Source organism: Eucalyptus grandis, chromosome 6 (assembly GCF_016545825.1).
Source record: "Eucalyptus grandis isolate ANBG69807.140 chromosome 6, ASM1654582v1, whole genome shotgun sequence".
In the NCBI taxonomy this organism is placed as follows: Eukaryota; Viridiplantae; Streptophyta; class Magnoliopsida; order Myrtales; family Myrtaceae; genus Eucalyptus; species Eucalyptus grandis.
The window spans coordinates 43968343-43984748 of record NC_052617.1 but is presented as its reverse complement, the minus strand read 5'-3'; the positions used below and the strand labels follow the sequence as shown (position 1 = coordinate 43984748).

The window sequence follows — 16406 nt, the reverse complement described above, 5'->3', positions numbered from 1 at the left end:
ACAAGGAACTCTTTTTGGGAGCCGCCCTTAATCCTTTTGTTTAGGAATTGTTAATCAGATTTTGGATGGGATTGCATATATTATGCACTGTTTGATGCGGCTAAAGTTGCCCACTAAAGAGCTCTTTGTCCCCGCAAAGCAAGTAAAAGATCGTGCATCGCATCATTACATGCCTAAGCAAAGTTCATCACGACTTGACATTTAGAGCTTATTCCAAACTTTACAACTTATCTCTCAACGTTTCTTGGCCCTGTGGCAGGAATTGCAAGATGTAAGTTTGCGCAATGCAATGTTCATTAGATAATTAATAATATGAATGAGCCGTTCTATATTCCTTGTAAATTCTACCGGAAGCTTACTTATTAGAACGGATTCTTTGTTTTTCAAAACTTGAAACCTACCCTACACACCCTGCAACCCGTACCTTACATTGTCAAAGGTTCCAAGATCAGTTACAGGTTTACTTAGGTTTTACTTGTATTATTAATTGAACCATTGCAGCGAATCATTATTTTTAATGATCATCACTTGTTGTTACAATTTATTAATCATAACTTATATTTAAATACACGAAGAATATGAAATAGTAACAAAGTAAAAGTCTCGATTATAAAATAAAAGCTCAAACTAGTAATTTTAAATTATACACTCATCATCAAACATCATAGAACATTGCAGGATCATGTGAAGACATAAACCAAGAAAGACATAAAAACTAGTTTCAAATTCCACTTGAAACTTGGGACCTATATATTAAAATAGGTATCCTAATTTTTGGAACTCGAAACCTACCATACGTATCCCGAAACATGGAAATTGATAAGTTCCCATTAATTCAATTATTTGGTTTCAAGTTTTATCTTAGAACGATGCCACCCTAATTAAAAGCGAGAATGACAAGTAGTAGAACTGATGACAAGAACTTATACGCTCTATCAGACTAATACGTACTTGTCGTAACACGCTCGAACTGTGAAGGCACTGGCGCGATCTCGCCGATCAGACTTCACGAGCCATCGCATCAAAAGAGAATTCCTAAGAAGGGCGCGAGATGCGACCCGACAGATTCTCTTGATATTTTAAGTAAATTAATCAACCCCAGCTTGGCTTGGCGGGTTTTCCCCTCTTTCTTTCCTCACGAGATGCGAGTTCCTCTTCGCTTTACTTAAAGAGAGTATTTTTAGGAGACTGTGTCTTCAAGGCAACAAAAGCAAAGGGACACCAAAAGATTTTAAAGCGGAACAGAGGAACAGGAGAACGAAGATCCATCATTCGATTGGCCAATAAAGAAAGATGAGCGAGCAGCAGATCGTTTCTAGTTGTTTAAAAGTGGGATCGATTGCGTATGATCCACTCACTCATGGGCTGAGATTAGCGGCCGCTTTCTTTGCTTGCCATCATTGGACACACACTTCCTGGTAAGATCCCACATAAGCAAGTATTTTTAGTCGTTATTAAACTAGATTATGGTCCAAATTAGAGTCTGAGCTGCCAAGCAAGAACCTCATAATGTTGACCACCAGGGCTCGTCCAGCAACATCTGTCCGCATGCCACGCGTCCCCACAAAGAGAAGCGTCCACTTGTTCTAGAGCTGTTGTATTTAAACAAGCGCTCGTCACACGCAGGCAAGCTCCTGTCAGCCAACTCAAAAACCCCGATGGAGATTCATCGGCACCGGGACGGCTCCAGCGATGGGTTCTCGTTTCCGAGCACCCCATCCGAATCTCAGGATCCAGAGCTGGAGTTTGAGTTCGGGAGCGCGACCCCGGATTCACCCTCTGGCGAGTCCAGCAAGAACTCGCCGGCTGATCATCTCTTCCTGAACGGCAGGCTCTTGCCACATTCTTTCCCATGCAAAACCATGACCAATGTAGTCGTCCCGCGCATGGCGAGCCGTGCGAGCAGCGTGAGCAGCAAGGATTCGATGTCGATGATGTCGTCCAGGAGCAACAGCACAAACAGCAGCCGGAGCAGCAGCTGCAGCAGCGCGAGGAGGAGCTCTTCCGACTATTCCGAGAGAGCCAGATCGCCGCTGTTGATCTACCAAGCCAGACTTTCATCCAAAACCCAAAGCCATAGTGTGAGAGATCAGAGAAGAAGAACGAGTGACGCTGTGGCTGCCCAAGTGTACGGGACGTCTCAGAGATGGCAGTTCATCACGCCGGTGCCGCCTTTGAGTCGAGAGGGCTCTTGCTCTTCTTCTTCTTCTTCCTCGAGGAGGAGGACGAGGAAATTATGCGAAGGTGTTGTGAGAGAAGAAGTGAAAAGGATTAAGGAAAAGGAGAGGACTAAGACTGGTTTCGGGAGGAAGTTGATACGTTCGTTCTTGTTGTCCTGCATGCAGTGCCATGCAATGGAGGTCGAAACCTCTAGGAGAGAAGATGTTTGCAGAGACTTGTGACCGAGATCAACCTCCAAAATTGGTCCATGGTGTTTCTTTCTTTTCTTCTTTTATTTGGGTTGGTTTCTCGTCTCTTCTCGATTTAATACAAGGTGGCTGTCTTGACTTACATTAATGTTGTGATGACCGTTCCTTGATATACCCAAAAGAAACAGGAAACAAAAGAAGAACATCATTATTCGATTTTCTCGCGCCGCCCTTGCTATGAAACTGGGAAGGATGAATCTTATATACCCCAGACTGCGTAAACAGGAGCTGATCTTTTTCATTACATAATTCAGTTCGATTACCCTTTAAGGTGCACATAGATCGAAGTGCTGTGATACTCGTGTCATCGATTTTTTACATGTTGCATAACCTGTATTTACTAGTGGAGCTTATTCGGAGGAAGAGATTAAGGCCTTGTAAAACGGTTCAATGCCGATCCGTTGACCAACAGTTTGTGAATCCTACCTGTTCTGTGGCTTGGCAGAATCCATTTAGCAAGAGCGACTATGGTAGAAATGGAATGATGTAGGATTGCAGAATTTAACATAATTTGAGGTATTATTACTGGACTTATTCATTGTTTTTTTAGCTTCAAGAAATCCTTCCTTAAGTTCATATGTTAAATTCGTTACTTACAAAAAAACAATTCACTCTCTAGATCAAGACAATCTGTAAAAAAATATCGAATGTATTTGTCATTTTCTCTTGCCCGCAATCCTTTTTTTTTCACACCGCAAGATGGCATGGAAACGTTAAATCGGACCTGTCAAAGTTGGCATGTTGCTCTCTCACCAGTGCGCATTGCATTGCATTGCATTGAAAATGGGGGTAGATAATGAGATACTGATATGAAAGGGAGAGGAGGATAATGAGATGGCTGTACCAATGAAAAGTAGACAAAGACGAAACAGAAAAGGAGGAAGAAGATCTGGGTCATCGGTTGGGAAAGCTCCTTCGACATGGCCCACGGGGCAGAGCTTTCTCCATAGCACTCATGCTATTTTCCGTTTCCCCAATCGCCAGTACAAAGATAAAGGAGAACGTCACTGATCTCGCAAATAGCCAAGGAGAAAAGCATAAGGAAGAAGAAAAAGTGAACGAGCCAAAATACTTGACAACAGAAAGGGGTCGCAATCTGTCTCATCTTAAGCTGGGGTCAATCCCTCGATCAGTCCCTTCACCTCCCTCGAAACAGCAAAAACCCGTCTTTTCTACACGATGCCCATTTCTCGGCTTCATTTCAGGTTGTACCGAACGATCAACAGTGACTTGAGTCGGCTTTTATGTTCCAGGCAGACCCATCAAATTCCTGGCAGGAAGGAGGAGATTCATGCGGAATCAGCGAGGTCATTGCGAGTCTTTAAGCCGATCAATCCCCATTTTGAGGTACCTCTTCCTAAGTCAAACCATGCATATGAAGTGGATTGCGAGTGTTCAAAGATGATATGCTCCAGAAAATCAGAACTACTAACACCATTTTACTACATAAAACCAAGACTTGTAGTCTGAAGCTCATATAAATGATGACAGACGTAAAACCTTTTGCACCAAGCCAAGACAAAATGAGAAAAAGAGCTAAGATGTTTAGGCCAAGGATCGGATAGGATTAAAGAGCAAGAAATGAATGTTAAAACTCTTAAGGTATTGGTGCTAAAAGCTAGAGACAGCAAAAACTAACTTGAACAGAGGCTTCATCACAAGGAAATTAAGAAGAATAATTTTATGCCTAGATACAATGTCTCTCCCTCATCTCATCCTAACGTAGACCCTTCAGAGCTACTCCATGAAGGACTCCATATCAGAATACATCCCAGGTTCGGGTTGGTGATCAACGGGAGTTGAAGAAGAGGATGCCATTCGCGCAGGCAACGTAAAGCTCCTTTTGAATTTGTTCTCCATCTTTCTCGCACTCTCCGCGTGACTATCCAAGCTCAGAAACTCATTGGGATTCGTTGTGCCTGAATTTTGCATGTTGGAGGCTTCTGGATTGGGACTCTTCCCCTCCAGAAAAAGAGAGTGGTGGCTTTGGTCCGGCTTGTTTCCTGGACCCTCAGGGTGAAACAATAGCTTCGCATCCTCACTCCGCCCTGTAAGAGCATTAAAGAATGACAACCCATTTGGCCATTTGATGTCATGGTCGTGTTCCCCCATCATATCTTCTATCCGAGGGGTTTCAGACGAGTGTGGGAGGAGGAACATGTGGGTTTCGTCTTTCGCTTGAGGAAATCCAAGCCTCGCTGAGTTTTGGAAATGAGGATTAGAAAGCATGGAAGCCCCAGGGGGAACTAGAGGTCTTTGGCCCCAGTTGAAGAGTGGAGGAGGACGGGTCGGAATCGTTGATTGCTTCGAAGGAATGGCTGAAGAAGAGGAATTATTTCTGTTTGAAGCAAAAAGCTGGGAGAGATAAAATCCGGATTGGTAGCCAAGGGATTCAAAAGTGTGCCTCATTCGAAGCACAAAGTGGAGGTCCTCGGGTATCTGGCAAAAAGAAATTGTACCCTCAATGACATTGAACAAACAAATTCGCTGCTCATCTGGTTTTCTCCGAAGTAAATTATGTCTGCTTTAGCAAAAAACTAAAAGCTAAGACCCAGAGACCGAAAATCCCATTTCAAATTAGTATGTTCAACTTACAATCTTGCAGGACCCCAGTTGCAGAAGGCCATGGCCAGCTTGTATTACAGCAATGGTCTGGTCAAAGATGAGTATAAGATGAGAGAAGCAAAATCATAGTCATTCAAAATGGGCATATAGATATATCATATACATCATTGTATGTTTACCGTTAGACTAACTAAAGCAATCTGAATGTTCTAACCTGAATGCCCGACTCAAACTGATCAGTCCATTCGGGAGGAAGCTGCAGCAGATAAAAATCGAGATGAAGTTACAACTAATCCTTTTCGAAGGAACTTGGATATTCTAACGTCTCCAACTCGCAATTATAATTAAAATGCGAGTTCACAAATTTGTCACAAGAAAAAACATCGGAGAAGAGCATTTTAGTACATACAGCATCGAAAGAACTTTGCCAGTAATTGGAGATGTTCGGCTCACACTCGGTAGGTTCTTTGAAGACCCATTTGTGGCACTTATCTGAAGCAACCTTCCCCATCAACCTATTCCAAACAGGCCACACAAATCAAGAAAACCTCCGTGAGATTGCTCAGCCATGTCCACTGCAATTTTTAGCTCCCACTCTCCAGAGAAGAAGACAGAGAGACAGAAAGAGAGAGAGAGAGAGAGAGAGCCAATATTACCAAACACCTACCCAGTACCCACCCTTCTCCGTAATTATACAACTGAATAGACATTTTGCTGAAGGCCTTCCTCACAGGGTCCTCTCCGTCCATCTCTTCCAAACAGTCCCCTACTCTTCCTCGGCAAAATCCATCCTCCCACATCAACATCCTTCAACCACATAAACACACAAATTTTCCACAAACCGATCAATCAATCACAGTACATGATCTGGGCTTTGTATAAAATTCACAGGAACAAAGACGAGTTAAGATTGCCAATCTCTGTAGACCCATCATTAATGTCATCTAATTTCATGTTATACTTGAACGAACATTTAAGAATCATCAGTAGATTATTTTTCCCCCCCTGCTTTTACCCTGTTTTGGTTTTACATAGCGAGGTAGAAACAGAAGGTTATGGCTTTTTTCGGAAAATCAGAAGAAACAAAACCCTTGACTTCTGCTTTCTTTTTCTTTTGAACTTGCACCGAAAGAACTGAGAAGCATGAGACGCCTCTAATTTTGTTCTCAACATGCTCTGCCATCTCTGCAACTAGAGAGAGAACGAGAGAGAGTACTTACAAGCTGCCGTTGTCATCCCCAACCTTGCAACCATTTCCACCCCTCACTCTCCTGCAATAAATGCAAGGACACCCATTTAAGGAAACAGCTCAGAAACCCGAGCAAGAACCCACCCACAAACCAAAAGACTTGCACAGAGAGAGGGAGACATACGGACGAGGACGGATGGTCCAGAAGACAGAGTAAGTCCAGTCAGAGTTGAGGCAGACAGTCCTGAGGGCCTCATGAAGTGCCATCATCCCCACAGCTTCTTTACTCCTATCTGTTACTCCTCCTGAGCCCACCATGTTTTCCTCTCTCTCTCTCTCTCTCTCTCTCTCTCTCTCTCTCTTTCTCTTTCAAGAGACCCTTCCTCTTTTAGCCTTTTTTCCCCCGCTTCCCTCAGCTCCCTCACAGACTTGAGCCTGCACTTGTTGTTCTATCTCCCTTTCCTTGAATGTTGCTGCCTCTCTGCCTTTGCCTCTCCTCCTCCTCGTTTCTTACTTGTACCTCTGCTGCCTCTCTGTTTTTAATTACCCAATAAACAAGACTCTGAGAGACTCTGAGAGAGAGATGCCTGGTGTTTGTTGTAATTTTTATTCTCTCTCTCCCCTCCTCCTCCCTTTTTAATTGCTTGGCAACTCTGCAATGGTTAGCAACCACAGAAGGAGGCTCCCCCCTTTCTTCATCTTCGAACACACTCTCTCCGTTTGTCCCTTCTCTCCCCTCCCTTTGTCCCTTGTAATCCGCTACAAGTAATATTCTGGGAAAGTGAAATATGTCGTGGTTAAAGATTAAAAAAGAGACCCAGAAACGAAAAGTCCGGTGAGGGCAAGTTCGATGCAACTGTAACTATTTAACCCAAGGAAAAACCAGTGGGGTCTCTCTCTCTCTCTCTCTCTCTCTCTCTAAGTGACTAGGAAGCTGTAAAAGGAGGGAGGGAGAGAGAGAGAGGGAGCCCAAAAGACCAATCCCGCACCTGCCCTCGTTCGGGAATGGTTGGGGTCCCTTCCTTTCCCTCGGGGTGCCACAGGATTTGGTTGGTTTTCTAAAGTCTGACCTAATATCTCTGCACTCATCCTGTGGCTTTTCGTTCCCAGCACTGTGCTGTTGGATCCATGAAGAGGGGTCAAGCCACTATTCTCCCCTGTTTCCCTACCCCTTTTAAAAGGGGAAACTCCCTCAGGATTTTCACTGTGATCGCCGGCCAGGCATGTAAAATCTTTTTCCTGACATGTGTCGTTCGGCCTATTTCTCATCTAAAAATAACCTCTGTACCGACAAAAAAGTATCGAATGTATTGATTATATAACGTGACAGTAACACGTGAATAAGTAAAATAATTAAAAGTGAATGAATTCGAAAATTTAATGTTAAGATTGACTAAATGTGCCTCATATAAGTAATGGCATGATTGATCGATGATACCTTATTATATACGTAAAAGATATGTAAAAAAATTCTCGTCTTCCACCATTGAAAATTTAAGTTGTCTTGCTACTCTTTGTCAATACATGTCATGGCATTTCTTTTCTAGTTTCAGCCATAAGAATAGTTTCCCTGGTTCCTAGGACGGATATGCCCTCACCTTCGATTCCCGTCACTAGCTACTTTTAGTCAACTGTCGAGCTCAAGACTCTCTGTATGTATAAACATACATCATAAAAATTATTAATCGTTTTTATATTTGTCTTTCATGTTGTTACAACTTCAAAACATGTCATATGAATATATATCTAAAACATATAAACCCGCTGGATGTTCTTTTTTCAGTTTGTTTCGTCTAAGCGAAATGAATACACGCCATATAGGATGTCCAGAACCTACTTCACCTGAGAGATCAAGATTCAACATCCATCTTCAGCTGTTCAATTTTACGTGCACGGGCTCTGTAACCTAACTCGTGGACTAGATAAGGCGCAACTCCAGCTCGTACTCGCGGTTTTGAAAGTCCTTTCTTTTGCTAGTGAACAAAAAGACACCAAAACCACCCTGGTTCTTGAATCTGTCGGATCGAACGTCCTTCCTCGGCATGGTATGTACTCAGCCTGTCATCCGACAAGAACCGAGTCATTTGCGGCGCAGCTACAGGCACGAGCTCTCAAATGGCTCGTGCATGACTGACTCAAGCCATGGAACATCACCAACAGGTAAAAACACAGGCAGTGGTACAAGCAGCACCGTTTTCGGAAGAGGGGAGAGCACCCTCTGTTAGACCATTTTCAAATCCCTTTCTTCCCTGCATTTTCTTACGAACGAAGCACCCATCGGGGCTTAAACAAATGGGGGAAAAGGCGAGGAGGATTAGCTCAGAGGATGGGGCTGGCATATTAGAATAGAATCTTTACCAGTCAAAAGCGAGAAGAGGGGATTCGGATGGGGGAGGGTTAGATTTGCGTGTGAATATCTTTAGGTCATTATGATATTGTAATTGTGTCAGCCCGCAAGGACAGAAAACTTTGGGTTATCAATGTTGAATATTTTGTACGGTCCAACGTGAAAGCCAACCCCTTTTTTGGGGGCTCTCAATTCCTTTTGCTCTCGACAATTCGGGATTGTCGATCTTGCCCTCGTTCATTCTGGCATCCCCTGTTACCCCAAGCTCTCGACGTCGTACTTCTTCTATGAACTGCCATCGAGCGCACGCAACAATTTTTTTTTTCATTTTTTAGATAAGATTTCCTAAAGGGAATTCAATCTGAGGCTGCTAACATGTCCAATTTGGACTTGCCTTCTATTGAATGTTCATTTGTAAAACAAATAAAATACATTTTTTCTTGTGCCGCGTAAAAAAGTTATGAGGAGATGAATCAAACGCTCTTTTTAGTATTTATTTTAAAAAATGTCCGGGTATAGGCTAGATCCCATATAACCGCATGTAGTTACACATATAATTACACACTTATTAGGCACACTTAGCACTTAAAACACTTGCACACTAGTGGTTTAATTAGGACTAATCCTTTTATTTTTAATTTCAACTTAAATATTTAATTGATTTAAAGTCATATTTTCCAACACCTTCATTCAAAAATCCAAACCAATTAAGATATATTAATTATTCTGCACCGAACAAATTTTTTTTCAATGTAAAACTTTTTCTTACATAACTCATGAATGTATCTTGACAATTAATAAGTCCTACGTCATCAGGCGGGAAACAAATATACCTACAAATGTAGGCTGCTTACAATACCTATTGTTCATTCATACGAGAAAATACAAATAAATTATTTATGTTTTAAGTTACTCAACTAAGTACCTCTCGCATCCTATTAACTCTACTCATTTGGGCGGTGCTTCATTTTGGCAATAACTTTTTCTATTGCATTATCGTAAATATAGTTAGTCAATACCAAGTGTTACCTCGGAACCATCATTTGGTTGTAACTTCCAGCGGAATGACAAAGCATGGACCGCTGGTTGTCATTGCGACCATCTGGTTTGGTGACCTAACTCCCTAGGGAGCATGGACGGTACACCACTGGGTGACAAATCTTTATCGAGCCTGTCCCCTGGCTCTACCAAGTCTTTTCCTTGGAGTCACCCTTTCCCACGTCTCCTTAGGAGTTAAGCTCCCGGAGACCGCCCTCAGGGTGGCGAAAACAGTTTAAGGTATTGTTTAGGACCATCGGCTAAATGCTCTCTTAACCATATAATTTAAAATCACCATCGATTTTTTAGTTCATAACTGATAATTGAAATGCTTGCTCTACTTTATCTAAATACATTAAAAAAATGTTGCACTCTCATTTTGAGGTCAAAGTGCAATATGACTTTCAAATAGCAATCGCTTTGTTGAGTGGCTTATTATCCTTATAATCAATAAGGGTTTTGATGTTAGTTTATTTTTGTCATCTCTTATAGAGTCATTCCATGTTCTATTAGGTGATAAAATAGAGATTGCAGATATATGATATTAAATTTTACAAAGCCTCTTTTCGTACCAAAGAGAAAAAAAATCCACCAGAATTTCTTTCCTCCAAAATAGAGTAGGATGTATCTTTTTTTCCTGATGATAGGTGGTATTGGCATCACTCGATTTCATGCCAAAATATGATTAATCCACAGAATCAATTTAAGCGGGAGCCCAGTTTTGTCATTTCACGCTTCTCAACTTGATGGGTTCTCCTGTGAGCGAGGACTGCAGGGGGGTGCAATTTGAAAATTGATTAATTAAATGGACAATAATAGAATAGAATAGAATAGACCGGAGAATGGCAGTACTTAATTTAATATTTAAAAAAAAAAAAAAAGAAGAAGAAAGAAAGGAAATAGGAGGTCTTTTTGGGAGCTCTTTAGTTTAGTGAAAGCCGGGGGGGGTTATGCAGTCACGTGCGCACGTGCCGTGGCAGTGAGTCGGTGCATCGTTCCTCATAAAAAGAAAGATAAAAGGCCCCCGAGAAGCGCACGAATTGCGGGGCTCTGCGTCCCCTCCGTTCGACATCCCCCCTCCCCCCGCGGGACACGCGCCCTCCCCGACGCGCCGGCGCCGAGGGGGTGGGGCCACCGCGGGGGAGCCCGGCTCGGGCGGGTCCCGCGGCGGCGGTGCGGCCGCGTCCGCGGGAGCTCCGGCGCGAGCGCGTGGGAGAGGTTGGTGGGAGAAAAGCGAGGCCCTCCCATCTCGAAAGGAGAAAAAAAGGAAAAGAAAAAACCAAAAAAAATAATATTATTTCGGGTGGGGAGGGCTTAACTCCGCATTGACCGCCCCAGGGCTCGCGCTAACCCCACGACCGTATCTCTCGTGGGCCCCACCTCCGAATCCCAATCCCCCCTCTCCCCCCCTCCTTTTTAAAACGGCGAAAAGTTGTGCGGTAAAATCGCGGTTTTTTCCTCCCAAAAAAGAGAAAAATAAGAGAGATGGTCCGCCTATTCTGACCGAACCTTACCACAGCCCGTCAAAGCCCGGAAGGACCAAGAGGGCGGCCTCGGAAAAAGGCCGGTCGTCGTGATTAGACCCCTATCAAACGAGCCGGTGAAAAAGGAAAATAATCCAACCTAAAATAAATAAATTATTATGCAATGCAAATATAGTTATCTATAAACAATTAAATCTGACTTGTATTGTTAAAATATTTATACATTTAACTCGCTTTAGAAAAATAAGCATACACATGGTTGAAAGAAAATGAAAAGAAAATTATAAAAGCAGGTTGAGTTTAAATAATCTGTGAATCCAGTTAAATCCATTTATGAACTACGGAGTTGGGTCTAAATCAATTTAGTAAATATAACTAACCTATGTAACAATTCCGTCCATCAAACATGAGTTAAAAATAAATCTATAACTTATCTTGATAGGTCTACTTGTAATTGGACTTAAAATCACTATATATGATGTTTTCGTACAGCACCAATTTTGAATATTGCAATCAGGTATTGCCCGTGTCTCATCCCCCGCATTGCTAATTATGGACACGTCTAATACGTGCTTCTAAGGTGGATTCGGGGAAGATGCAAGAGAATAGATTAGGAGCAACTTTTCGCGGTTTTTCATCTCCCATGGGATGTCGGCGAGCGTGGTGTGCTAATTCAGAGCCGGTCCTCGTGAATATAGGGGTACTTACTTAACCAAGTATATAAGCACAAGAAAAGACGTTTTTCTTGTGCTTATTGACTTGGTTAAGTAAGTACCCCTATATTCATAATTGCCGGCTCTAAACCGAAACGATCGGTGGAAAAGGATGCAATTCCCCCTACGAGCTATCGGTCCAAACCGAAACGGCGTTAAACAAACGGGGGTAGGCATCGTTTTCCATTTGCGACGAGAGGGAGTTTCCTACCGAAAGCGGATTCGGCCCATTTGGCGCCGATTTTTGAGGAGAAAACTTTAAAAAGTGACGGGTGTTCTCCATGCTACAAGATGCACGCAATCCAAGGAAATTAATTGTAAGTTTGATTCGCGAAAAACCCATATTTTGAAATTTATTTTTATAAAAATGATTATTTGTATTGCTTATAAAATTAAATCAACGAAAAATATTTTTATCACTTACGAAAATATTTAAGCATAAATGTACCGTGATGAAAAGATAGTGAGAGAAGACGGTAACGAGTGAAGTCAAGTGAAAATACCGGTGTGAAATCAAGAAATTCATCTCCACAAGGAGTAAGTTTGGGAGAAAACTTTAAATGTCCGGAATAGATTATTAAAAAAAAAAATTTTAAAAAAAGAGGAAGAAAATCTAAAAGCAAGTGGATCTGAAGGAGTCCGGGAGTGTCCTTTTCGATTTTCTATCATTGTATGACATGATCACAAAGCTAATGAAAAAAGTATCTTGTCCGGATGCGGCTCATTACATGAAGTCCAATATAAATATATGCTCATCGTGGCGACCGTGACCTTCTCCCAATCCAATGGACGGCCAGGTTTATTGACGTGATCATTTGGGCTTCCGTCGTCCTCGCTTTTTTCCACACATCATCATTTCCGGTCGCCTAAAGTAGTTTTTTTTTTTTTTTTTTTGGCCTTTTTAAACTCTTGTAGGTCGAACTGGCCTTTGTCCACCGTTGCCACGATCTAATGACCACGTTCTAAGACCCATGTTTTCCGATTTTTCGTGCCGCTCATTTCGTCGTTCAAGAAGCAAATGCGTTATCGAAATTTCCAATCTATTCGACCGAGGATGAATTGTTTCCCACGAAAAGCAAGAACGCCTTTTTGTTTGGTCACGTCGCACGGGTCAACGTAACGTAAGAGTCGCCAGGAGCTGAGCACCGACGGGGACGTCGACAGATGTTTGCATGGAACTTCATGGGGGAGGGGGCGGGGGTTTTAGAAACCTAGGGGCGTGTTGGATTTTCTACCAACTCCAGTCCAATCATGCAAAAAGCTTCCGCCAGGAAAATTCTCGTCCAGCTCCGAATTCATGTATCCAGACTGATTTCGCCCTAACCCTAGCTAACTCTAGATAGTGGAAAAAAGGAATAATAATGTGCTTATATTTATTAGTGCGATGTCTTCATCAGATTTAACGTGTCCATGCGAGAGAACAACTGGCTTTGAGGGTGCCGATAGGATTCTCAGTTTGACTGGACTTTGGATCGCTTGGCGGTTTCCTCGAAGTTGAGGAGGTGACAAATTGATTTAGTTTTTTAATTACGTCGCTGTGGAGCAGAAATCCAAATTCTTATGACGTGCCATCGGAAACTGATGTGCTTTTTAGACTTCATGTTGCTGTCCGTGCGTTTTAAGCGGCTGAAGATCTGCCGTTCATGCTCGGCATGGAGAGGACAAACTGGACGACGAGAAGGAGAAGTGAACAGTGTTACGATCCCTTCATCCGATTCTTGAGGATCATCTTTTGTCCTAACTTCCGCTTTGAGCTACTGTTTTCCAATGCGGTGGAGTTCCGGGTCAAAGAAGAAACCAAGGAATTTGGGAGCTGACGAGCTCGAACCCTCTAGCCCTCCTGTCACTTTACCAGTATGATTTTGAAGAAACGTAGGGGTTGGTTGGTCCCTGATCGTATGATGGATCGTCGGGCCTGTAATCGTGCAGCGAAACGTGACGACATCGCAACTCCTGAAGAGTTGAAAGTTAGAGAGATCGATCGATCGACGGAGCACATGTGCGACAATCAATAAGAGTTTACTGTCCAGGAATGTGATGGAACCGGTACTCAAAGTCATTACAAACGTGCATGGTGACTTATTGGTAGCTTTAGTAAGTTTCATTGATGGTCGTGTTGAAAGCGAGCTCGTGAGTCTCATCAATAATGATCATTTAGATTTTTTCAAAAATATGTATTTATAAGGGTTCATTGAATCTTGCACGGGTTTTTACGATATCTCATTTCGGCACAGTCAATGATAATTGGTGTAGTTGATTTTGCATTGTGAGTCACACAAGTCGGATTTTCTTATACACATTATGTCAATAATTCATCGTAAGCGACGTGTATGAATTTATGGTTGTGTTAGGACTGATTATGAATCAGCCCATTATGCATAGGAGATAGACATCAGGATGACTAGATGTAAAGATTATAGAATCGAGATTCTAGACTTCGAAAATACTTGCAGTTTCAATCCTCATCCTTAAAAATTTCCAATTTTTTTTTTAATCTACCTTGTTTTATATTCTATAGACATTTTTCGGGCTGCAGAAAGAAGATTTTGTTAGCCTGCTAAGAAAAGACCTGCGTTAGGGCCAAAAACACAAGTTATTTATATCTTGTTTATGGATAAATTTTGTTAGCCAGCCTGGCGTGACATTATTTCTACGAGTAAGCTTCAGTAGCTAAACCTCGCCTGGTGTAAAATCCCACAATTCAATTGAGTTGTGCAAACGAGCGAGGTAGAACGTATGGCGCAATACGACTTCGCTTTACACTTGATGACGACAAGAATCTGCCCGGTTGTATCATCTAAATCGCACAGACAGTAGGTTCATTCTTCAACCAGAAGCCAGCTCTATTTAGTCGTCTGAACATGGAGATGCCGGAACCGGCGATCGTGGAGGTTCTTTTCCTTCGCGTCAAAGTCCAAACCTACATGAAGCGAAACGAGGTGCAAGCGCATATGATCGCCACCGGATCGACTGTTCTCACAACCATTGTCAATCCCTCACGACCGTATTCACTGTTCATCAGCTGTCGCCTGTCGACAATGTTCTCCGTCTGTCGATTGACGTCGCACGCATGAAAGTACGTCGACAACGCTGTTCAAAAGAGTCGTTGGGCCACAATAAATGCAAGTGGAAGATCCAAGTCTTCAATGCTGTTCGGTCAAATGCAATGAGAGAAAATAGACCGACACAGAATCAAATTCTGAAAGTGTGAAAATTTGCTCTCCCCCGTGTTTATGCCCATTGCAGTAATTATTACGCCTGGAAATGAGTTATTATTATTGAGATTTATGTTTGTAATTGCTACGAAAAAGAGGGCAGGGGATAATTGTGAATAAAAATGGTAAAAATAGAGTTTTGAATGGGTAAAGATGAAACCGTCGCACAAAGATTTTATCCATCTCGACAATATTGAATTGTTGTAAAGTCGGCAAGACGAGGAACTAAGCGAACACGCTGAAGAATTGGACAAAACGCTCTTTATTGTTATTTCTTACCCGTATTTGAAGTGCAAATTAGCTAATGGTTTATAAAAAGACATTAGCTAGAATAACTATAATATAGTAACTTTCCTAGATATGGCATTTACACATAAAAAGATAAAATCTTCAGTACAAAGAAAGATAAAATGAATTTGTCAGCTTTGGAAACTCTAGTCGCACTTGCCAAGAATACGAGAATTGAATAATTGGTCTTCATTTGGTCGAGATTAATTTTTGGAATCGCTTTGCTGTCGAGAGACATTTTCTCCAGTACACACAACGGTTTGCCAAAAGGGGAAAAATTCATGGTTACCCGACAATTCCTATAGTAAATCACTTTCTTTTCATCTATAATTACGTACGGTTCTGACATATCTTAAGAGTAGGCAGTAAATTTTAGTAAGATGATGTCGATGTTGCTCATGGTTTACCTCGTTAATACTGGATGATTATAGCTCAACAAGGAAAAACAATCTGCAGTTTACTGCTCGTTAGAAACAGTACCGTAGAGTTCTTCTTCAGCCATCGTTTTCTTTCTGGGGCTCCATATAGCCCACTATCGAATTAATTCAGGTGGGCTTTAGGCATGTTCAGGCTGACAATTAGTACCTAAATTGGGCCTTACGTCCGTTTAATCTCTGAAGATACCGGTTTCATCTATATCAAGAGACATCGTTGTTTCATCGCTAGAGTTCAAAGCCCGACTTTGTTATTAGACCATCCAAAGCTATTTCCAACCCACGAGTCATTCATAAATTACCCTTAGATGCGGTAATGGAGATTCCTTGCGTGTGGAAGGGAAACAAACAAAAGCGACGCAACCTGCGCACCAAAGATTCATCAAGATGGCTAATACTGCAAAGTTTGTCTTGAATATTAAGATACACGTGTGAGTTATGTTTGAAAAGTCCCACATCAAAAGATTCATATGTTGTAGAGCTATTAATATGTTATAATTAGCTTGTAACTCATTCTTCAAGCTTTTAAGTGAAGGTAAATTCAACTATATTCACGAACTCGAACTAAGGCTCACTCTTGGCAATCTTCCCAAGTAAAGGTATTGGGTATTCGTTGCGCTCTCTCAATAAATAATGTTGGGATGTGATTCATATTCTCAGTCAATAGGAAGGCACGAGAGTCCCTAGAAGGCTTTTATAATCTA

At 42.0% G+C, this 16406-nt stretch overlaps 2 protein-coding genes across 2 annotated transcripts; one reads left to right on the top strand and one right to left on the bottom strand.

The window, feature by feature from the left end:
- Positions 1–1347: 1347 nt before the first annotated feature.
- Positions 1348–2511, top strand: LOC104450117. Its single transcript, XM_018876386.2, has 2 exons — positions 1348–1418; positions 1524–2511. Exon 2 carries the CDS (start codon positions 1659–1661, stop codon positions 2400–2402), a length of 744 nt encoding a protein of 247 aa, XP_018731931.1. The 5' UTR covers positions 1348–1418; positions 1524–1658; the 3' UTR covers positions 2403–2511.
- A 1337-nt stretch (positions 2512–3848) lies between these two features.
- On the bottom strand, positions 3849–7200 carry LOC104450118 (protein RICE SALT SENSITIVE 3). The gene is made up of 7 exons (XM_010064552.3): positions 6368–7200; positions 6215–6265; positions 5673–5801; positions 5404–5509; positions 5209–5250; positions 5025–5081; positions 3849–4868 (listed from the first exon to the last, which is right to left on the bottom strand). Exons 1-7 carry the CDS (start codon positions 6499–6501, stop codon positions 4167–4169), a joined length of 1221 nt encoding a protein of 406 aa, XP_010062854.1. The 5' UTR covers positions 6502–7200; the 3' UTR covers positions 3849–4166.
- Between the last annotated feature and the right edge of the window lie 9206 nt (positions 7201–16406).

Coding starts and splice junctions, on each gene's coding strand:
- LOC104450117 (XM_018876386.2), top strand. CDS start 1,659: ATGGAGATTCATCGGCACCGGGACGGCTCCAGCGATGGGTTCTCGTTT.
- LOC104450118 (XM_010064552.3), bottom strand. CDS start 6,501: ATGGTGGGCTCAGGAGGAGTAACAGATAGGAGTAAAGAAGCTGTGGGG. Junction 6,266..6,367: donor TGGACCATCCGTCCTCGTCC/GTATGTCTCCCT, acceptor CATTTATTGCAG/GAGAGTGAGGGGTGGAAATG. Junction 4,869..5,024: donor AACTGGGGTCCTGCAAGATT/GTAAGTTGAACA, acceptor TCTTTTTGCCAG/ATACCCGAGGACCTCCACTT.